This window comes from Rhinolophus sinicus, linkage group LG01 (genome assembly GCF_036562045.2).
Source record: "Rhinolophus sinicus isolate RSC01 linkage group LG01, ASM3656204v1, whole genome shotgun sequence".
Classification (NCBI taxonomy): domain Eukaryota; kingdom Metazoa; phylum Chordata; class Mammalia; order Chiroptera; family Rhinolophidae; genus Rhinolophus; species Rhinolophus sinicus.
In genome coordinates this window covers 98086806-98112104 of record NC_133751.1, presented here as the reverse complement: position 1 = coordinate 98112104, position 25299 = coordinate 98086806, and the positions used below count along the sequence as shown (strand labels likewise).

Sequence of the window (25299 nt, the reverse complement as noted above, 5' to 3'; positions counted from 1 at the left end):
ATCATTTAATTTTCATGTGTCTTATTGTTGTGTCACTTTGTGCCATCTGTCACTTTCACTGTCACTATTTTTGGGATAAGTCCACTTTCTTCCTCTGAGTACTTTTAAGATTTTCTTAGTCTTACGTATTCTGGAGGATCACTATAATGAATCTAAGTGTTGGTTTCGTTTAATTTTCCCGATTGGGATTTGTTGGGCTTCATGAATTTACAGATTATTTTTTTACTTCTGAAAAATTCTCAGTGATTATCTCTTTAAATGTTGCCTCTGATTATTCTCTCTCCTTCTATGCCGTGTTTCCCCAAAAGTAAGACCTAGCCAGACAATCAGCTCTAATGCATCTTTTGGAGCAAAACTTAATACAAGATCCGGTCTTATGTTAGATAAGACCCGGTCTTATATTACAGTAAAAAAAAGACTGGGTCTCATATTAATTTTTGCTCCAAAAGACACATTAGAGCTGATTGTCCGGCTAGGTCTTATTTTCGGGGAAACAGGGTAATACCAATTAATGTTAGATTTATTCACTTTATTTTCCATATCTTTCAAACTTTTTTTGTATTTTTAGCTATATGTTACAGGTTGGATGATTTCTTTTTATATATCTTTTAGTCTACTAATATGTTCTTTAGCTATTTTTAATGTGCTATTAAGCCTGTGTTCTGGTTTGTGTGTTTTTTCTTTAGTAATTTTAATTTCCCAAAGATATTTTTAGTTTCTTTTCAAATGTGTTAGGTCATATTTTCAAGTATTTATTTCCTTTAAAAGCTAAAGCATAGTTCTCTCAATCACAATATCTACAAAAATGGGTGCATTTCTGCTGCCTATAATTTTTGCTGATTCTCACAGTAACGTTTTTTCCAAGTATACTTGATAATTTTAACTGGTAGGGCTTATACAGCTTCAGAAGTTACTGAAGTGGATTCTTTAAGGCCAAGGATAAAGACACTTTCCTAGAGAACATATTTTTGATTCTGTCAGGACCTACAGACAACACCAGTATAACATCTTTTAAAACTAAATCCCCAAGTTAAGATTTATTGGACCACTAAAGTGACACAGATTTCAGCTGCAAAATCATGGTACTAGTTCTCAGGGGCAAGTCTCATTACCTCCAACAGCACTCCTCAGAGCCAAGGCAACTATCTTTGTCATACTCTAGGGGTTTTGAAGGGAGGGGAGATAAATTATCATTTTACCCTTATTGTGAATAAATCATCCCTTGGCACAACCACTTAATGAAGGGAATGATCTCCTGTTAGAGCTCCCCACCTTACATAGAAGATGGCCTGAGACTACTTCTCCCCACATTCTAAAAGGATCTCAATAACCCAAGTTTAAGTTTACACCAACAAGCAAATTTATCATGTCAAGAAGTAAATTTCAGTGTCCAAACTTACTTCTTTACACTCCTTCTTTTACTTTGATTTTAGTCTTTATTATCTTAACAATTTTGTAATACTTTTTAGATCTTCATAAATTTTATATCCAACAGAAACAATATATTCTGGCTGTTTCCACTAGAAAAATGTATCTTATTTTACCGTATTTCTTGAAACAGCTGAAGGTGTGCTCTTTTTAACAATTCCAACTAGAACCTAGCCTTACCTTCTACAAAGCTAGTTCAAAGTCATTACATCAGACAAGCCATTTTCACAAGAAATATGCCATAGACACAGACAAGTTACAATGTAGTTTATTAGCAAATTTCAACTATCCATACTCTATTTGTTCACTATCTAAGCAATGACAACCAAGAGATAATTATAAATACGTCCAATCCTAAAAGTAAGGAGAAACTACATTACGAAGTACAATTTAAAAACGTTCAACTTAAGAAATTATACCATGAAATTTATGGTATTATAAGATGTGAGATGTAAAAAAGATAGGCTTTATCTCATCTAATTATATACAATAATATAGTATTCCAAATGTGTGAATTCATACTCAGTACGTCATTGAAATATAACTATAGTCAAATGATTCTAGGATTTAATTTGGCAAGATTTCATCATATGAAATTTCATAATAAACAAACAGTTAAATTTACTTTTAAGCATGATATATCAAATTTTTCCTTTAAAATGCATAATTTTTCCTTCTGAACTTAATTTCCAAACCTTAATAAATCCCAGGAACAAACACATCTTTGCCAAAAGTTTACTTGGAATTCTCACATTCCCCTTTTTCTGATACAATGTGATTTACGTATATGCTCATTAACTGCACATTTTACACTTAACATGTTTTAAAACTATAAATTATAAAATCTACATACCAGGAAAATATTACATTTTTCAACAGTATATCAGTGATTTTTTTACTTCTACCAAGTATAATTTTATGTAAAATACACTAAGCCAAATCTCTGCAATGTAATGAACAATAAAAATATTTATGCAGTATTTATTATTTTTAAAGTACATTAAAAATTAAAAGACCATGAATAAAAAAGAGCATTATCTTAAGAGATTCCCCCCCCCACCCCTGTGGGACAAAAATGAGTATCTAAAACAATTATATAACATATACATTAAACTTAATAACAGATTAAGAAAACTACTGACACTATTTGATATATGTTTGCAGACTTTTAAATTTTGTATTCTAATATAAATTCATATAAACAAAAACATGCATATGCTTTCTAAAATAATATTTGTATCACAATATATGTTCTATTTTATAAACTCTTTTTCACATAATAGCTCTTCAGGCCCCTTAATATGAAATCCAATTCATGTATTTCATGTTTAAAACATTTCTTATCAAAGTTTAAGTATTATCAAGTTTTATAATTATCACAATTATTTCATTCCAGTATTTTTAAAGACAAAAATTAATTTGATAATTTCTTCAAATCCTTTACAAAATAAGTCTAACTAAAAAGTCTAAAGATAGCCTATGCCTTTTTGGTTTTCATTGAAAATTACTGGCATTAAATGATATTAACCACAACTAAAGAGAATAATAGATTTTAATTAAGTCTTTCCATGTTAATATAATGTCTTACAAGGTAGTTTCCAATATAACATTCAAAGACATTTAAAAGTATTACTAGGAAAAAATGTGCCTTTGTTAAACATAGCATTTTGAGACATCTCCTAACCCATAGAGTAATTTCAGATTATTTAGAAGGAAATATACTATTGATATTGTGCCAAGGGAACTTATCTGCAAGCGCTGGTATGGTCTGCTACCAACCTGTTTTGCAGAACACAGGAGTTGTAAGGCCTATTTCAGCTATGTACTTCTGGAAAATCATTTATTTAACCTCTTAAAAGATAAATTTCTCCTTCAGCAAGAGAGTTATCAATGTCTCCAAAGAGTTGTTTAGAAGATTACATGTTACTTATAATTTAAATACATTTAAAAAAAAATCAGCACCCTTTTGTGATAAAAATCAAATGTTATTTATTTAACTCTTTGGTGGATCAAAGAGCTTCAAACTAAAATGTTTTGGCTATTTAAATCAAAAGATGTATTCTATCACACATCTTGGGATCTTGCCAATTTCTTTAAAAGAAACAAAACACCTATAAATGTACTATCACATTATAGATTAGAGTTTGGCAAACTATGATGAGCCAAATCCAGCTAGCCAACTATTTTGGTAAATCAAGATTTATTGGAACACAGTCACACTCATTAAATTACACATTATCTGTGGCTGCTTTTGCACTACAACAACAGAGTGGAGTAACTGTGACATAAACCATATGGCCAACAAAGCCGAAAATATTTACTACACGCCCTTTACAGAAAAGGTTTTCTGACATCTGCTATAAAAGGCTATAAATTGAGTTGGACAATGTACCCAAAAGGGATTAAGGGAAGAAAAAAAAAAATCAAAGAAATATTAAAATGCACATCTAAACTTAGTGCCCCATAATGCCACTTAAAAATCTTAAAAATCTAGTAAGCCTCAAATGCAACTGGAACTAGAATATGAAAATTTTGGTTACATAAAACATAAAAACAATACTGAAGTATATCCATAGTTACTTAGAATAACAAAATATATCTTTGTGCCTCTTGAAATGAAAGCCAATTACTGTTTCCATTAGAAAGCGTACTTATATCGACTTACACAAATGACGTGTTTACCTGCTAATGGCTTGCTCCTCATCAGTTATTCCAGTCTCCCTGAATGCCCTGTTTGATTCCGCCAAACTCAGGGCAATTGCCCTCTGAAGGTCATCTTTATCATCTCCAGTGAGATCAATCACATCTGAAAAGCAAAACTATCTTTCTCAAAATCAAAAGTCAAACAAAATGAAGGAAGTTCGCATCATGGAGATTTTATACCCAACATCCCCTTTCAAATCAAAGTCAGCACCAGCTTGATTCTATGTAAGAGCCTCTCTGAACAGATTGCAAATCAACTGTAAATTGGTTATACGTCAAAACTTAATGTTCTTCTCTAAAATACATCTAAAGCAATAAGAATCTATTTTTCATTGCAAAGGAATCTCAATATTTACTATGAAGTCTCTGATTAAAAGTTAATAAGCATAAAACTGCTAAAAACAATTGTTTACCAACAAAAATTGCAATCAACATAATTAAACATTTACATTTAGGCTTTAGGAATTTAACCCAAATACACACACACTACAGTTCATCCATACTATTCATCTTTTGTTATCGGTATATATTGAGTATTACAATTTTAATAGTTTTTCCCTTTCTTAAAATGTGTATACATTTTTTGGCACCCTCTATATATGTTTGTATATACATTATTTTTAAAATCTGGAAGTGAATCAAACTGTTAACTTTGATGAGGAGAGTTATGGGAGAAAAAAGCGTAAGGATCTTTCATTTTCTATATTAAACACTTCTGTACCCTCTGAAATATTTAATAAACATGCACTTCTTTTAATTTAAGAAAGGATTTCATTTCACAAAAAGAAATATACAAATAAATGATACTAGTTTCTTTTCTAATAAAAGAAAATAGGCTTAATGCTATAAAAATTCTTTTTCCAAAGAATAAAGGCTATAACTATTACCATCTTCAGAAAAAAAACCACACTTTTTAATCCAAATTTTCAATATAAACTGGTCAATTTCCATAACGAAAAAGATGCCAATAACATCCCATTATCATTTAAATCATAGGAACCATATGTTGCTACTTAGAAGATTCAAAAACAGTATGATGAGAAAGTATAGCTGTTATTGCCGTATCTTTCCGTGGTTGAGAGTATGCTTATGATATTTTAGACAGGTTCTGCATTAATTTATTTGTATTTGAGACATGTTTAAAAAAATAATTCTTTCTTTGTAATCCTGATATGTTACAAAAGAGAAACAAACAAAATGGGTGGGGGATGGAAGAATAGGCACTTGCATTTTACCATTTGGCTTTGGGTTTTATACACATACTAACTAGAAAAGACTATCCCATAGTTAATGAGCAAGAATTAATGTATATTGACAGTTTCAAGAGTCTACTTCTATTGTTATCCACACTTTTTCTCCAAACAGTAGCTTACAAGAATATTCAAAACATGAGAAATAATAGGTACCTATGGAAGGTGTTTTTAAAATATCCTTAGTATAATAAACCTCACAAAAATGTAGTAAGTAGGATCCAAATAAACTATAACATGGAATAGTTATACAGCAAGGTAACTGAAATGATGGAGCACCCTACACTTACCAGCAGGCCAAAGGTTTCCTAAGTCTGTCTTCCAAAATCCAAGTCCACCTAGACCACAGCTGTCTGGAACAACTGAAATACTAATGAAGCAGCAGCTACTAGGACTAGAGAGGCAGGAAATGGCCTAATAAAAATGACGACCATCATGGTCATTAAATAAAGACTATAACTTGGGAAAGTAAAGAGAGAATAATGAAAGTAATTTGAAAAGCTCAAAGAAGCAGAAAAACAGGTTTTGGTGATATGATCAATTAGCCCTCAGACTCAATTCTCCCATTCTCCTAGTGTGCTTTCTTCAACTACAGAATATGGGAAGATAAAAACAAATCTATTCTCCCGATTCACTTGTGGTTCAAGTTCTGGATAGAATTTAGGTTCTAACAACTGGATGCACTAATATGAGATTTGGAAGGCAGAAGTGAAGGGGAAGCGATTATTATCCTGCTGCTTTGGGCTGTTTTCTCCATCATGACTGAACAGATGTGGGGTGTTTCCTGGTAGCATTCCAGTGTCCAATTTCCAGTTTCAGGGATGTCAACAGATAGAGAGAAGTGATGACTACACTCTGCATTCCAATGCCCAGGCCCAGCTCAGTGGCAGTTACTGAACCTGGCTGCTTGTTCCTTGGGCTACAGCTACAGAGGCATGTTCTTGAACTCGATGGTCCCACAGGCAGCCTCCCACTTCACTACCTTCCTGACTGGGGCAGAGGGAGTAGCTTCCCTGGTTGGCCAGTCCTGCAAGAACCTGGGCGTCATTTCAGAAGGCTGAGCTGCAGAACCCTCCTCCAGTTCTTCCAGTGATTACTGAAGAACCAAATCCCATTTTAAATTTAAACTGCAATGATATATCAGCTCATACCAGTCAGAATGGCTATTAACAAAAAGTCAACAGACAAGAGCTGGCGAAGATGTGGAGAAAAGGGGACCCTTGTGCACTGTTGGTGGGACTGCAAACTGGTGCCACCACTGTGGGAAACAGTACGGAGGGTCCTCAAAAAACTAAAACTAGAACTACCTTCTGACCCAGCAATTCCATTTCTGGGTATTTACCCAAAGAAAACAAAAACACTATTAATAAATGCACCCCTATAGTCACTGCAGTATTATTTACAATAGCCAAGATATGGAAGCACCCTAGGTGTCCACTGATAGATGAAAAGATAAAGAAGAGGTGGTACATATATACAATGCAATTTTACTCAACCATAAAAAGAATGCAATCTTGCCAATTTCAACAACATGGATGGATCTAGAGGGTATTATGCTAAGTGAAATAAGTCAGAGAAAGACAAATACCATATGATCTCACTTATATGTGGAATCTAAAAACAAAACAAACAAAAACAGACTCACAGAAACAGAGACCAAAGGGATGGTTATCAGAAGGGGGGGGGAGGGATGGGTGAAAAGGAGAAGGGGAATGTAGTCAATAATATTGTGATAACTTTACACAGTGACAGATGATTGATTACTAGAATTAGTGGGGTGATCACACTGTAAGGTATAAAAATGTCAGATCACTATATTGTACACCTGAAACTAATATAACCAGGATAAGATTGCATACCAACTATACTTAAAAATAAACAAACAAATAAATAAATAACCTCTTGACTGACAAGTAAACCAAACTGGATGAAGCAGAAAACTCACTTAGAAATAGCAACGACTTACACTTAGAGCTTTTCATAATTTATCAATTGTAACTCAAGCAACACAAAAGCAAATAACAAGGCAAGATGTTTTTAACTGTATTTCATAAATGAGATAACTGAAGTTGTAAGAAATGAAGTAAAACATTATAAGAATAAAAAATGGTAGCTAGGCTTGAATTGAAGTCTTCTAACTATTAAATCAAGTGGTCTTTCCTCCATACTAGCAGTTCTCCAAACGTGGTCTCTGGATCCTTGTGGATCCCCACGACCCTATGAGAGAAGGGGGTTCCTGAAGTAAAAAGTATTCTCATAATAATAGTCACATGTTATTTGTTTATTCTACTGTGATCACATTTGCACTGATGATGTAAAACAACAGTGCCTAAAACTTCTGCCTCGCAGTACAAATCAAGGCGGGAGTACCAAGCTGTGTGCGCAAACTATGATTATTCAGACTTCAGTGTTTGGTAGACATTTTCTCAAAAATAAAGTGAGCCTGTCACTTGGAGAACAAATAAGAGTATTTGTTGCCATTGATTAGTGTGAAATTTTCAAGCAAAATAGGAGCTTTATTAAACTTCTTTCCACCACTACAAGTTTGGTATCTTCCCAATACTTAAAGGCTTTTCTGATGAAATCAAGTGATATTAACGATTTCAATTTGTTTTACAATACTGACGTTCTTCCAACATTTGGAAAGCAATCTTTTCCAAAGTACCAGTGCATGGTGTTATAAAATCATGCATGGGTAACTACCGAGCCAAGTGACAAAGATGCTAGGAGCAACGTGCATTCTAGTACTTGATCTTTGACCCTGGTTCTTGATGCAGAGCTCAAAAATCACTTGGCATTTCCTGGTAATGGGAGCATCTTGTGCTAATGAGGTGGCTCCTGGTGAGCTCTGATACAGCTTCCAGATGGGCCCTGGGCACCAGGAAGACCAAGTCATGATGGAACCCTTGTAACTTTGAGCCCCACCTCCCACCCTCCAGTGAAGAGACAGGGTCTGGAGATTAAGTTAATAATTGATCATGCCTCCCTGATGAAGCCTCCATTAAAAATCCCTAAAATAAAGGGTTCAGAAGAGCTTCAGATTGGTGAACATATTCACATGCTGGGAGGATGGTCACCCAACTCCACAAGACAGAGCTCCTGTGCTTGGGACCCTCCCAGACCTTGCCTTATGTAGCTTTTCACCTGGCTGTTCATCTGTATCCTTTATCATTATCTTTTATTATATAATAAACCAGTAAACATTAAGTGTTTCCCTGAGTTCTATGAGCCATAATAGCAAATTATCAAAGTTGAGTAGGGCGTCGTGAGAACCCGATTCGTAGCCAAGTCAGATAGAAGTGAGTAACCAGTGGGGACTCATCACTTGTGAATGGCGTCTCAAGTGGGGCAGTCTTGTGGGACTAGGACCTCTTAACCTGAGGGATCTGATCCTAACTCCAAACAGACAGTTCCAGAAGTGAACTGAACTGTAGGACACCAGCTGCTGTTGAAGAATTGTTCAGGGGAAAAACTCACAGAGGAAGAAACAAGCAGTAGTAGTCTTTAATGCTAGAAAGCTTGGTTGACCAGAAACTACTGGTCTTCAATTGAAAAACTGAGACTTCTTCCTTTAAGCAATGAAGAAGGTTTATCGATTATCTGTAGTTTCACTATAATTACAATAACTTTCTCCGTGATGTTTTTATTATTTCATAAAGCTTCTTCTTTCCATAGGATACCATAGTATAACAATACTGAAAGCAGACTACTATACTCACATACTAAATACATATTATGATTACAAAACCAGAAAATAAAATGTTATTTCAAAGAATGGTTAAAACTGAATTTCTTCTTTTCTGGAGTTAGGACAATTTCTGTAAAACATGTAATGAACTATCAATTTCACAATAAAAACTAGCCCTCTACGATTTTCTTCTATGCTTACACACTCAGAAGAGAACAGAGAATAAGCTTGGCTGTAAACTATTTCTAATTGGAGAAAGTCAATTATAAAAATTTAGCCTTTGTAACAATTTCATCCAAATACCAAGGTATTATGAATATTTTTATATCTGTGCCAAGGGAGGACCTTGGTAAAACGCTAACCTTTGTTTTAAAACGCCTCGCTCTAGTATCAGCGTGAACCCAGTTCCAGGGCATAAGCATGTTTGTGCTGGTTGAGTAACACTGTAGAAAATTCACATTACAAAAGCTTATAAGCTGTAATCTACAACATTTTAAAGACTGCCCAAATTAAAATATTTTTTCTGTTAAAATCAGAAATGTATATACCAAAACATATCATTCATCCTAATAAATCTTTCACTTTCCAAATAATTACCATTTGAGTAAAACTTAAATACAAACTACTAAATACTTCTTTGCTAACTCCAAAACATAGGTAGTTATCAACGTAACAATGAATTAGACTTCAAACCTACACAACCGTTTATTAACTCAATTCACTTTCCCATGAAAACAGCATATTCAATGAAAATGAGGCATCTAAATCAGTTCACAAAAGCCAATTTAGCCTATTATCTAGTTGAACTACAATATATGTAAAGATTTTGATTTTAGAAGGAAAAAAGTTTTCCTGTTGTTTTTCTTGTCTACACAGGGCTAAACCTCGGGGAAGTACTTTTTATTTTAATAAGCAATTTTATACATACCACTAGCAAAGATTTTCAGGCAGGGAAGTGACAGGAGTAGAAAGAACTCTGTTCTGGGAGTTAGGAGTTAAAGTGTTGAACAAGAGTTTGAGAAGAGTTGTAACAAGAATACCAGGGCAGGAGCAACTGAAGCAATTTTTAAATATGCATTAAAAAATTGACAGAACTGCAAACTGTTTGTTTGGGGAAATTAGGAAGAGCTGTAAAAAAGAAAACAAAACACTGGGACAACAAAAGGATGGGAGTGTCCTTAAGAGAGAAAGGTAAATACAAGCACGGGGTGGTCAGCAGGAGATCGGAAATGAACCACTTACCTCCTCACCCTCACTCACTCTGCTTCAACCAAGGCTGTGTCTCACTGCTGACTCCTGAGCCATCTACCCTCTTGCCTCCAGGCCCTGCACACCAAGAGCTTCACCCCCTCGTTTCCCTCAGGTATCTGCATAGATGTGAACTCTCACTCCGCCTAAAACACCACATCCCTGTCACCCTCGGTCCCTATCCCCTGTTCTAACCTTCTCTGTGAACTTACCACTTCCTGACATTATTTATTTATTGTTTACTCTCTGTCTTCCTCCTACGGAAACTGAGACTCTGTGTGTGTGTTTTTTAATGGACTAAAAAAGTACCAGATACATTATTAGGCATTCAATAAATAAAAGTTAAGCTGATTAAAGTTACTATCTAGACTATAAAATACAGATAAAAATTAATGAGGCATCTTCATAGTGGAACTAATTGGAAGCCTCGAGAACACGTTTTATCCATCTAAATTTTTCTTCTAGTAAGTGAAAGGACAAATAGCATAAGGTATCGTGTTAAAAGGACACTTAAAAGCAAGAAGACACAAGCAATGTAAATTGTGTTGCCCACCCCACTTCCCCATTCTTCCTGCCCTTAGACAGCTCTCTTAAGATGTTCCTCCTTTTCCAACCTTCTCACTGCTGAACTCAGATCTCTGAAACAGTGATGTCCAATATAACTTTCTGCGATAATGGAAATGGACTACTACCCGCATTGTCCAATACAGTAGCCACGAGTCACACGTGACCACCTCTAGGCATTTAAAATGTGTCTAGTGTAAGAGAGAAACTGAATTCTAATATTATTTAATGTTAATTTATATTTAAATTTAAGTTGCCACATGTGACTATTGGCAACAATATTGAATAGCTCAGCTGTAAATGATCTTGTTCTGTTTTTACTAATAGCTGCTAAAAAATTATTATGGCAGCATTGGTAAGTAAGGAAAGTAAATAGTAAAGGAGCCATTCCTGAGTTTTGTCATCAATTTTACTATGTTTTCCAACTTGGGTTGTGGAAAAAACATAAAGTTAACATTCTATATTACTCAACAAAAAGTGCTATCATTCTACTCTAAAATAGAAAGAAAATTTGTCAAATAATGCAAGTCCTACTCTATAGTACATATCTTACAGAATGTAAACCTAATTGCATCTAATCAGTTACAAGTAACGACACACCACTGTGGCACTGTATTTCTAAACTTAACCTGAACTTTTGGTGAATCTTCAAAATAGTTTTATGCATAAGGAATGTCTATGAAAAAAGAGATGTAACTTTCATTGTATTCATTTTATTTCAATCTGCAGTTACTTGTTTAATAAATTTGGGGAATGGGAAAAACATCAGTGTTCAATTAATAAAACCCTACACTGCTTAACCTAAGTGATTTATCCTCCTCAGCAGGGATGACAGCACTAAATTTGGATCTATTTATCACTTGAGCTTTATTTAAATCACTTTTAGGCTGGCCAAGTAATATGACCAAGACCAGAGTTCTAGGAAAGAACCTCGATATTTTTCTCACTTTCTAGGCATTCCTTACCAATAATTCAAGTTCTTTTGGTGGGAAAAGTACATTGATGCTAAATTTGTGAAGGGTCGAACACTTAACACTCATTCCAATGTACTGCACCAATTTTTCTAAAACTTAAGCCAATATGTGGCATTACTTTCTCTGTTAAAATTACCTACCTAAATCCCTCTCATCTTTCGGTCCATACTTTGATTGCTCAATTATGGCACATCTCGTTCTGGTGGGCATATACTGTTTTTTTCCTGTTTTAAAAAAGTTCAAAAGAATTTAATTGTCATGAAAGAAAGAATATTACTATTTGATTTCGAACTGGGCCAACGCCTTCTATGGTCGTGGCTACGACTGAGTTTGTCATGCTACAAAAACTTCAGAGAATCTCTCCTCTGATTATTAAGTTCACCTATGACATCAGTATCCTGCACTGTTACGCAGTCCTCTTTGCGTTAGGTTTTTTGTTGTTGTTGCAATTGTTTTCCCTGCAAAACTCTGATACAATTTTATTTCCAATTTAAGGTGGAGGTAGAAAGCACTCCGTTGACAATCCACAATATCCAATCTGGACGGGAAACCCAAGTAATGGAAAAAGATGCCTAAAATTTTTGCTAATAATGATTTTGATACAAATGATTTAGGGCTTTTTCCAGAATTCAAGAGTATTAAATTGTAGTATGGAATCTCACCAAAGCAATATAAAGACACCAAGTACTCTACTTCTTAATTTCTCCATATGCAGAGTACAAGCTTTCCTTGAAATGTTAAAAGAAAGGTAAAAATGCACTAAAAAGGCTAATCATTGTCCTATTATTTAAAATGTAATTATTTCTTCAGTATTAAATGAAGGTTCACAAATACTTGTTCTTCAAATCAAGTGAGATGATTTGTTTATCTTCCGATGTACCCAGGTAGAAATAAATGAAAATTCCCCAATGAGTACCAAATGTGACTCCTATGGGATATTATTTTAAAAGCTAAATTTTTCTAGTCATTAAAAAAACATGCGTTTTATTTATTCTAAAAGAGACCCTCAGTTATAAACAGTTATATACCAGCTTATATCAACAATGAATTACACGTACTTTTGCATTAGAGACTTTTATTATAAAATATAGATATTTTGTCAGCACTGCTATATAGAGGACACAGTTAAAGTTAGCAAGGCTTTGTTTATGCTTCAGCCCTGGTAGTAACAGACTTATACTTAAAAAAAGAAAATAAAAAGAAAAAAGGAATTAAAAAAATAACACCCCTCCCCACGTATTTGAAAGAAATAAGTGAAATAAGTTAAACCCTGGTCAACTTTCAAATAACAACGTTATTTCACATAAAATTGAGAAAATGCTCAAAAAGGGTTTTTATACCTAGAACAATCCCTTGAACACTTCCGCACACTCTGATCACTCCCATATTACATACTCCTTCAGCACTTACAGTTTTTTCAATAGAGGCCTGTGTTTACGTATTCATTTGTAATTAATTATTCCTGTTTCCTTCCCACAAGTTTTACCACCCTTTCCAAGAATTAAAAACACACAACAGATTTCAATTCTTCTCAGTAATAATAGCATAGTACTTCAAAGAATCTGCTGAATGCATGACATCTCCTTACTTTCTCAATTTTAAACCACATAACGATATTATGACACCATGGAATTTAAATGCGGAATCTAGACTATTTCCTGAAGGCAGATGTACTTATTAGAACTTTATAAAATATGGTACAAATTTGTTACATGGAAAAGAGTTATTGTTACCTCATCAGCTATTCTTCCCAGTTTGATACTAATACTATTAATAATACAATCATCACATTATATTCCAACAACAATTTTTTCTTAGTAATCTCAAACCAACTTTATGGACACACTATCCAAATTATTGAATTATTTAATATGAATTAGCATCTGGTTATAAAGAAACCACAACAGCAAGCAATTAGCTCAATACAAGAGTCAATCAGTTGAGATGAAACCAGAAACTCCATTTCTCTACCATATCTTTCAAGTGGAATATAAAACTACTTATTTTTCAAGGGCTACAGACATGCACGCGCAAAAAAAAAAAAAAATTATCAGCCAATGGGACACATGCCTTCTGAAATCTGGTTGCCTTCTCCCTCAGAGCATCTATTCAAATCTCTCTTTTTATCGATAACATTTTCACTATTCCTTGTCAAAAAATCTTGGACAAGTATTAACGTCTGGCTTAAACAATATTTTATGACTTTTACACAGCAAATAAGACATTTTCTTTTGTTTATAACAGTCTTATAATCCTAATTCTCCACTGCATACCTATATATGCTATCTCATGTCACAAAGTCTACCATCTACGTTAAGAATTCAGTTATCATTCTGAAATCTTTTCATCCTTTCAACTACAACACTGAACAGTGTTTAGTCAATTTCCTGTTTCCTTCACTTAAACCAGTTGCCTTCAGTCAAAATCATTCTATTTTTCCTTTTTCTACCTAACTAATTTCCTTTTCCCAAGTCTCAGATATGATAGATAGATATGAGATGTTATTCACACACACTAATGCCTCCACTATTTATACCACTTCTCTTTTTTCATCTTTTTTAACCACTTCTTCTTTTTTTCTCTTTTTCTTGCAACAAGCTTGTTCCCTTTCATTGGTTTTGAAATAGCCTTTTTATACAAAGATTTTTTTGAGAAACTATTATGATATTCTAGTATGATGATGGGAACATAACATCAATAGTCTGTTGCCCGGTTAAGCTTCCAGCTTGGTAAGCAACAAGGTATAAGCAAATAATTTAAAAATAACACTACTCGTTAAGACAAAGGTTTGCTCTTGGTGCTAGAGAAGCAGTTGGTCCAACCTAGAGGCCAGCGGAAACGTTCCAGAGCCAGCAGCTCCTGAGCTAAGTCTCAAGCCAGAAGAAATTAGGCTAGAAGCAAAGGTTAGAGGGGATTCCAGAAGAAGGAAAAGCAAGTGTAAAGACAAAATAAATAAAAAAGCACTGGGTGAATGAGAACTTCAAGCTATTCTGTATTATCACAATGACAAGAGGAAAACGGTAGAAAATGAAGTTAGAAAAATAGACAGGGGCCAAACCACAGTTTGTCTTGAACTTGGACATAAGTAACTAGTCTGTCTTACATACATAAAACTGTTCCCATCACCTATTATCTGTGTGAGACAGGACTATTCCAGCTTTGGCTGACATAAGATCATTTGTGAGGCAAAAATATTAAGATTATCCTGAAAAATTGAAATGAAAGTATTTTATTAACAAACATTACGCAGTGTTTAATGCCCACTAATGGCTATAAACATCTATGTGAATGGGTTCTTCCTGGTTTTTTCCTAACTTTGAGAAAGTCTAAAAACAAAATCAGAAATTCTCTTAAATATAAATTAGTAATAAAACTTCTCAAATCCAGAATGCATAAAATAAATACATACATTTCAGAGTGGTTATTATACCATCATGAAACATGGAGCTAACTGAACATATTTTTGAAAACTCAGTGCTATATAAGCATTAAGTATTCATATTATGAACAAACATTAAAATGTAAAAATTTCCATATGTATATATGCATGCATATGTGTCTATTTATTCTGTTACATGGTAATAATAAACATTTCTGGAAAACCTTTATTTTGGGGAGGGGCAGGGTTTGAAGGAAAGGAAATTCTGTTAAATGGTAAACCTATCAGTGACTGGAAATAATAGTTTACCTTCAAAAATAATATTAAGGCCTCTACCAATACTTAAAATCCGTGAAAGAAATGACTATGGCCATTTAATATCCTAGAAATTTTTGTTTCTTTAATGAGTAACACCTGTAGCTGTTCTCTATTTCAAAACAATGAATACTAAATGAAATGCTCTATGAAAGTATATATAACTTAAATACAATCTTTTATTCCTGAACTGGGAAAAAATATAATGTGGCTAATAAAAAGATGTGCTCCTTTCAACTACACTGAAAAGAACCAAGTTTTAAAGTAGTTCTTTCATTGTCTTTCACCTCTGCTTAAACAAAATAAACATATTTCCAAGGAAATTTTTCATTACATTCTTATTCAGACATTATGAAAAAGAAATAAGCTTACTTGTGTCTGCTTGGCTTCCCACACTGATGTACCTGTCGTTGCCAGGAAGCGCTGTTTGGTAGTAAGTGGTCTCTTCCTGCTGAGGGGTCTTGGCATTCTTTGCAGTAAGAAAAGCCACTGCTAATTCCAAGTTTCCATTACTGTCCTTCAAATAGCAAGAACAGAACATCAAATATGGTGAAATATTTCTAAACATTCTCACATGATTTATGTAATGTTTTTCATAAGAACTAATAACAGCAAAATCATTTTTGATTTGAAATTATTTTTGTGATTCTAATTTTACAGTATAAATTTAAGGTAAACATAGTATACTACAACAATCATAATTTCCTTTTCTATTAATTAAAACTATTAATATGATGTAAAAATCAATTCTGTAACTAATTTCTTAGTTTTCCATTACTTTCATATCTGCTTAACAAAAGTCAATCACAAACTTCTAAACTATTTTCTGGAAATGTTTCTAAAAATGTTTTCTGGAACTTGCCATATAAAAGGGTGAAAAATGAACATTTATAACAGTACTTCTGAAAATAAGGGCAATAAAAGATACTTCCTTTAATATGGATGCTGAATACATGCCTACAGCCAACCTTAACAAGCAAATTTCAAAGGGTTTTAGGAAGAAAATAGCAAAATTTTCTCAAGCTTCATAGTATAAAGAGACAGAACTCCTTGACAGAAATACTCAGGACTGACAAGATGACAATCCTACCCAAATATAAATACTATATATATTTTATGCAGTTCTCATCAAAAGCATACCTGGACACAAGGTATGCTTTTTATTCTAAAGCTGATTTAAAGGAAAGCAGATGCTAGAAAACTAAGAATTTCTGAAACAACAGAATAATGAGAAGAGTCTTGCCCAGTGATATTGCTATGCTCTCTGTACAGTTAACAATGAATGTAACACTGGCTCTATTACAGCTAATTGAGACATTAGGAAATCCAGATATTAATAATGAAGTTATCTCTGTAACAGAAGGCCCAAACACGTGAGGCTATATAGGCCTTAAGAACATGAGTACACGCAAAGTGTAACAGGAAGCCAGTGGAGAGTTTGGGACAGAAATGACAGGGTATGACTTACATTTAAAAAAGATCACTTGGGCTGTGTGTTGGGAATAGACTATAGGAGAGAAAGGGCATAAACAGAGCCCAACATTATTTGCTATCATATTAAATGTGGGGGGTGACAGAAGGAGAAAGACCAGGATGATTTCAAGATATAAGGCCTGAGCAATTGGAGGAATAAAGTCCCCGACCCACCCTAACTCCAATTCTAGCAGCCGGTGAAGGAGAGAGAAAAGAGTGCAGTTTGAAAAGCAACACTGCTTTAAACTTTATCACAGTTATTATAAGATTCTTACTTAAATGATTCATCCAAAGTATGGGTATAATGTTCTAAGTGAGATAGGGAAACTAGTTGTAAAACAATTTTTTTTTTTTAAAGATTTTTTATTTTCTATTGGGGAAGGGGATCAGGACTTTACTGGGGAACAGCGTGTACTTCCAGGACTTTTTTTTCCCCAAGTCACATTGTTGTCCTCTCAGTCTTAGTTGTGGAGGTTGCAGCTCAGCTCCAGGTCCAGTTGCCATTTTCTAGTTGCAGGGGGCGCAGCCCACTATCCCTCGCGGGAGTCGAACCGGCAACCTTGTGGTTGAGAGGACGCACTCCAACCGAGCCATCCGAGAGCTCAGCGGCAGCTCAGTTCAAGGTGCCCTGTTCAATCTTAGTTGCAGGGGGCACTGCAAACCATCCCTTGCGGGACTCGAGGAGTTGAACCGGCAACCTTGTGGTTGAGAGCCCACTGGCACATGTGGGAATTGAATAGGCAGCGTTCGGAGTTAGGAGCACGGAGCTCCAACCGCCTGAGCCACTGGGCCGTCCCTAGTTGTAAAATAATTTGCAATAACAAGGGCTAACATTTATCGAGCACTTAGTATGTGCCAAGAAATGGCTAAGTACTTTTCACATACTATCTCACATCATAATAAACTAAATGCAACAGGCATTTACACAAACTTCTGAAGGTCACTTACTTTGGATACTCAAAATAAAATAAAAAAAAGAAGCGCTGAAATAATTCAATAACATGTGGCTCCCAAAAGTAGATTCCTTGTCAGCATATAACTGAGAGAGTCAGCTCATTATTAAACATCTTACAAATTTATACTGAGCAACAGTTAACGTTTAGCACATTGTTTCCCCTCACCCCCACCCTAGCTACTGGTAACTGAAATAAAAGTTAAAAAAACAAAAACAAAACTGTAGTCACACAACTTACCTCAAAGAAAATGTGGACAATAAACTAATTCGATTAACTCTTTATTCTTATTTATTTAAGTATATTCTATATGTTTCCCAAGTTTATAAAAAGAAAAGCGAATTCCCTACATGTGCCCTGACAAGGTAATGGGTGTGGTCTCACACTCAGTGACACACAATGGGAAAGACACTTCCTGAAGATACACATGGGTGATTTAGTCATATGTATCAGAGCAAAGAAAAAACTGGCAATCATCTAAAGGTCTTAATCATAAAAATTGAGGTATGACACTTTTGCTTCCGCTCCAAATATTTATACTGCCTTCATAAACCCTGTATTCATACTCTAAACAGTACTATTTCATCATTTTTCTACCAGGAAAAAAAGCTGAAGCAAAGCTAGTAAAAGCAGAAATTAAGTGTGGAATCAGGCTGCTTGGTTTCTATTCCAGGCTCTCAAGTTGTGTGATCTTAGCCAGTCACTTTAACCTCTCTCTTTCCTTACCTTTTAAAAGGGGATGAAAATACTATCTACCTCAGAGAGTTACTGGGAGGATGAGTTAGCCAAATAAAGTATTTGGAACAGACCTTGTACTCTAAGTGCTTAGTAAGTGCTAGCTATTATCACTATCGTTACGATGATTATGATTACACTCATCTAAAAGATAAATTATTTCAGAAACAAATGATCTTTGGGCTCAGAATTAAAAATTACATGATTAACTTTGCTTCACGGAGCACATTGGGAAGGACGGAAGCTGTCTGTAGGCCTCCAGTGGCACAAACACGATACTGCCATTAGCCTCAGTAACAATATGTACTCATAAATAAGCTTAAAATGCACTTCCAGTTCTTGAACATGCTTTGTTAGCTGATCTTTTTCAATGTGCCTGTCTACATGATCTGACTCATCTGGGTACCCCCATGTGGAAAGGAGGGTACTTCTTAAGATACTACCAAAGTGATACACTTTATTTGTTCCATGTACTACACAGCTTGATGTTGAATAGTCTTAAGGTGCAATAAGTTGAATGGTAGCCAATTTATATTTCTCCTTTATGGAAGGAAAAAAATGTAAGCTTATGACAATCTATTAATTTTCTACTTCTCATTCCTCCTCTACCCCACCCCACCCTTCACCCTCCATTTAAATTCTAAAAACGTGGCTCTTGAGTAACACCAGCCATCAGAATTTGGATTCCTACCCCTCCATTTTGCATGAAAAGTTTCGAACAGAGGGAGTTATTATCTGACCCTCCAAGGTATCTTGGAACATTAGGTTGCTGAAAGCTAACATGCTCAAAGTTGCAGTATGTTATATTAAGTAAGGCTCTTACTTTATAAAAGTTCTTTCTTATAGCTCTACTACGATTACTTGATATAACTGAAAAACTAAACTTTCAAATGTGGTAGGCAGTAGAAATGAGGGTGTAACACAAACTGTATGTCATAAAACAGAGGTCATACCTTCAAAGCTTGCTGTAGTATCTGGGTGTCATTAATGCCAGTAATCTCTCTCAGCTGATTCAAAAACGTCTGCTGGTGCTGGAGGAGGGGAAAATTCAAAATCATTACACTCTGAAATCTGAAAATATAAATAACCTTTGGGTAAAAAAACAAACAAACAAAAAAAAAAGCAGAAAATACAAAATAAACTATAATTGAGTAAAAAAGAACAAAACCTTGAGAGAGACTGAACAAATTTTATTCTTTCAGGAAGAATGAACCATGCTGTAGGGAGCCCTTATTCCATTCTCATATTTCCAAAAGAACTTTTACATTACTCTCCAAGAGGTCCTACTGAACTAACAGTTTCTGGCCCATTCTTCACCTAATTTATGCCTCCCAAAAAGAAAAGAAATGATTATGATGGCTAACTCTGAGAAGAACTAAGGAAAACTGGTATCCGTTGAGCCACTTCCACTGAGTGAAATCAGCTAGCTCCAATAATCTCTCCCTGTCCCTAGGGTCAGCCAACATCCAGGCACCAGGGATGTTTGGAAAAAAAACAAAACATGCGTCTGGCAGGCCATGCACTAGATGGGCACATAACATCACGGGGATCCAAAGATCTATTCCAGGAGGAAAAGAGAATCATGTTATTCTCCAATTGTCATAAAAAATCCTAAACAGAATTGATCACTTGCCCCATTTGCTTCAAATCCATTTATGCTCTATTGGCCTACATACTAGTCACCTACTATACACACTGTATTGGAGAGAAAGAGAGGTAGGTAGAGAGGATGCTGCTCAGGTCCTTCCCTGAACTTCCCTAATTCAGAGCCATGTTCCTCCTTAGGCCTCTGTGTTTCTTAAAACAAGTTCCCAAGTCAGTACAATGAAGTAAAGGCAGCTCAATGGACATGGTATGAAAAACGAGATGTCAATAGAATAAAAGGATCTGATGAAATCTTTCTTGAAAATTGTTTTTACATTCATCTCAGTAATAATTCTGTCGAGAATCGTAAATGGATGATAAAACTATTACGTGAAAGCTTGATTAGAAGCAGGATAGTTACACAGTTTCAAACTCTCTTCCAAGAAATTACAAAAGGAGGAAGAGTAATTATAAAGCAGAAACCTGACAGATCCCACCTTAACCAAGTGACCACAGTACCAGCAATCATGGGAAACGAGGACATGTAGCCTCCTGACACGATAGGACCCACCATGACGGAATCATCTGCACTGAAAAACGCATAAACTGAATCGAATCTTCAGGCACCATCAGATAAATCCAAGCTGAGGGACGTTTCGCAAAATAACTATTCTGTTATCTTTAAAAGGTCTATGTCATGAAAGACAAAGGATGAGTTTCCAGATTAAAGGGGACCAAAAATGCATGGCAACCAAACGGAATGTGGGAAATCAGACTGCTTCTCATATTAAACTCTATACTGGATATTACTGGGGCAGTTGGAAAAATATGAATACGGACTGCTTAGTAACAATACTGTATTAATATTAAACTCCTGAATTTCATAACTGTACTGCAGTTATGTAAGAAAAAATATTTTTCTTAGGAAATACATCCTGCGGTATTTACGTGGTATAGGGGCATGCAACCTACTCTCAAATTGTTCAGGAAAAAAATTCGTTATGAAAGTTCTTTACGCTAACTTGCAATTTTAAATTTGAAATTACTTCAAAATAAAAAGTTTTAAAATATTCCGCATAGATTTGTTGATGTCAGAATTGTAAAATGTACATTTCAAAGCATGTTTGCTAATTTAAATATGCATAATATATATACATTCAGAGACGAAGAATCCTAAACAAATTTCAAAATAAAATGAAAAAATAAAAGCAACTTGAAAGTCAAGTCTGAGATAACCTAGTGTAAATATCTTCTACAGAAACCGCATGTGTAAGTTTGAAATTATATTCAGCTACACGCAACAGAGTTTCAGCTAAACAGTAGCTTCAACGTCCTACAGTGTGTTTCTTCCCTGATACAAGCAGACTGGAGGTGGGTAGTTCACATCTGATAAAGACATCACATGTGACATCAAAGACCTAAGCTCCTCCTGTCTTCCCACTACACATTCTTATAGGTGACAGTCATCAAATACCTGTCACTCCACATCTCATCCTGCAGCATCCTGTCCAAGCTTTGGTTAGGTAGGATAAAGGGAAGGGCAAAGGACAAAAGATTTCTGCAAAACGATTCTGCCTTGTTTAACAAACCCCGTCTAATAACTTTCACATAAAGCCTTAATGAGCAAAACAAAATCACATAGCCACTCATGGTTACAAAGGACGTTGGGAAATGTACTTTTGAGCTAGGCAAAACGCTGCTCTGAAAATGAAATCAGGGTTCTGTTTGTATGGAAAAAAGAAAAGAAAGTATATGAGACAGGCATTGGCATTGGCAGTATCTGCCATGCCATCAATTGTCAAATGGACAGAGCTGAAATATAAGAAAAATAGAATTCTCTTTAAACCCGTCAACTTGTCTGCTTTCATTTAAAAAAATAACCAATAACTGGCAATGGAACCATGACTAAGTTATGCTATACCCAACATTACAAATTAAAGATGTATAAAAACATTACAGAAATTCTCCTTATCTATTACGATGTCTTACTTTAGTGAGCATAAAATACTTAAAAGATTCTATAAGCCTGTTCGGAATCTCACCATCGTCAGCACTGCAAACTCTTTAGACTGAATGTTATTTTCCTCAACTACAAATTAATCAATCGTAGATCAGGGAAAAACTACTGAACACCCCCCAAAATTAATCATTTGTACAAATGTTGCCGGTTATTATTTATAATGCTGGAAAAATGGAAACAGTGAAAATGTCCTTCCACTATGAAATTCTGAACTTTAATGTGCAGACCTGATGAGTCTATTAATAATGAAGATTCCCAGCCCCCACACCTCCCAGAGATTGTGATTCCAGGGGGGTTGGGGTTAAAGCTAAGGGATCTGAATTCCTAATAAGCATCTCAAATGATTTTGATACAGATGGGACCCTGAAGTACAGTCTGGGTTAAGCAAACAACTGTGTATTTTCAATAGTGAATATGTCATCTTAAAAGAAGTTACCTTTACAAAATCACAGTAAGTCTAAGTAAAATACAAAACAGTACATATACACATTAATGACCACAAAGTAAAATGTAAACATGAACATAAAGCCCAGAAAAGATGAGAGCCTGTGTCAGACTCCCAAGTCTTCTCCTTCTCCCATCTCTATATCCACACCCTTTGCTATGTGTCACTTCCTCCCACTAGAGACAGGCCACATTCCCCTGCTGCACTGATGATGGCCTTGGCCATATGACATGCTTTGACCAATGACACATTAGCAGACAGCATGCCAGCAGACAGGAAATGTGCTTGCAGGGCTGGGCTTGCCCTCTTGAACTTCTGCAACTTCCTAAGTACATGACCCGAATAGCTCAGTTGCCCAGAAGAACGAGGCACGTGTGGAGAAGAGCCATCCAACCAACTTGCAAATCTGTGAACATGACAATAATATTTTGGTATGCCACTAACTTTTGGAATGTCTGTTATGGTGATAGTTGACTGATGCAGAGTGCAAGAAGAATACTGAGTATTTTATGAAGAGAAGTAATGTCTTCAAAATGTTATTATGGTTTGGTATTTTGCAATAAATTCAGCTAAATACCCTAGAAAAAACAAGCCAGGTGTATCTCTAGCATAGTTCATGATCTCATGAATTTTGACTGAAAATAAAACAACGAAGAGAAAAGCAATGGGGTGGGAAAGATGGCTAAGTGGGAAGGAGCAACGGTGAAAGAAATTTCTTAGCTAACTTAGCAAGAAATGGGAAAGTGATCAAAAGAGGTGAGCTATGAGGAAAATTTTAAGTTTATGGCAGAAAAGCCACCTCATTTGTCAAGTTTTCCCTTTGTTATTGGCATCTTCCAGCTGTGCTTTTTCTGTCTTTGAAAACCTGCACCTTCATTTCCTGCAATTATATATGTTTTGCTCCTGCTATTTCTGTTGTAATTAAGACCTGGCCTTTCTTTCCAGGTTTTCGCCGTCCTATTTGCCAAACTTCTGGTCTTCGACACACCCTGATCCTCAACTAAAAATGTCCTCATATGGTTCTCTCCTCCTAGACTGGTAATTTTGGATCCACCCACTTCCATCCCTAGAGCTCCTTTTCTGAGCTCTGAGGTCTTCCTCGCCCAGATTTCTTCTGTGCTAAAGTAAAAGGAGGTGGGTGCAACGTGTCCACACCACTGGACCGAGAAGGGCAAGCCACAGTGATGAGAGAGAGCCAGTGGCTTGCAAACACCATAAAAATCAGTAAGCAAAAAGTCAAGACTACATATAGGCCTTCAAATTCCTTCCTCAATGTTATTTTTTACTGCATGATGACATCCTTAAGCGCCTACCACGTGCAGAATACAGTACTATGCACTTCACAGAAAAGGAGGCATCAGTAATTCTAATATAAATGAAGGATCAGAGGGTTTCACAGAATTCTTTCCCTTCCCCATTAATGTCGGGTCTGTTTTAAATCTTTCAGTAAAGACTACAGTGTAGATAACACTGGTGTAACTCTGAGGATGCAAAAAAAAAGGGGGCTCACTAGTTTAGGCCAAGGACAGAGGACAAGCACTTAGTATGATTTGCTATACGCCAGACGGCTCCCAGTATCTAATCCCATTTAACACACGTGCACACGCACACATACGCGGCCTCTAGGAAGTTACTCTCATTTTATAGCTAATAGACTCTTCAAGAGATCCATAAGTACAGAGACAGGAATGAAAACAAGTTTTTCAAATTCCACAGCCCATGTTCTTTCTACATTTGCTCTTCTCTACATTTTGGAAATTAAAGATTTCAGTGAAAAATGAAAACTCAGCCCCCACAGCCACTACTGTGTTGATGTAAAAGGCTTAGCTGATGGTGTAAGAGGAGCAGCACTGACTGCAAGGCAGGAAAGCTGTGTGTGTGAAAGGGTGAGTGACTCATAAGTTAGTCATTGGTTCCTCTAACTGAATTCCAAATATAAATAAACTTGGTTTAGTGCAAAGGAAAGAAAGTCAAAAGGTTTCCATCTGCAGGGGAAAAAAGGCAACTCTTAGAATGACCTCTAAAAAAGCTTTCAAATTTTCTAAGGAAAGATGGGGGGGTGGAGAGAACCAATGTGACAGGAAATCCCAAAACAGTCTTCAGCTTCAGAATCCCATGCACTAAAGCATTGCTAAGGCCCTGGGGGGTGACATTTCAGAGTTACCTATCAATGAAAAAAACAAAACCTTATACTATTGCCTTTCAGGTATGTAACCACACACACATTTATTTTTGTCAGGATTCTCTGCACCTATGTGGCAACACTAAACTACCCTAGTTCATGTTGTCTTTTATCATAACAAGAAATCCCCAAACTTCATCGACAGATCATTTCAAGTACATGTCCTTCATGTAGCTCTTTGTAAGCCCGAAACCTGCCTCTAAACAGCTATATATCAAAAAAAACAACAACAAAAAAACAAAACCTAAAAAGCTTTATTTTCTAAATATTGTTTTTATTTTTACCTGTAATTTAACGGGGTGGGGGGAAGGGGTACATGACGGCTCATTTCCCTTCATATGTATTATTCTATGACCTC

General features: G+C 35.4%; 1 protein-coding gene across 6 annotated transcripts in view; it reads right to left on the bottom strand.

The window, feature by feature from the left end:
* The window catches only part of USP25 (ubiquitin specific peptidase 25), a 117196-nt gene that overhangs the window by 77434 nt on the left and 14463 nt on the right, over positions 1-25299 (bottom strand). For 3 of the 6 annotated variants that reach the window (XM_019748900.2, XM_019748902.2, XM_019748904.2), the window contains exons 2-5: positions 19664-19741; positions 15922-16066; positions 11996-12079; positions 4111-4234 (exon numbers count right to left, since the gene is read on the bottom strand). In XM_019748900.2, the coding sequence (XP_019604459.2) occupies positions 4111-4234; positions 11996-12079; positions 15922-16066; positions 19664-19741 (431 nt within the window). The remainder of the gene's footprint in view (positions 1-4110; positions 4235-11995; positions 12080-15921; positions 16067-19663; positions 19742-25299) is intronic. The other 3 variants (XM_019748906.2, XM_019748901.2, XM_019748903.2) reach the window with 1 other exon arrangement.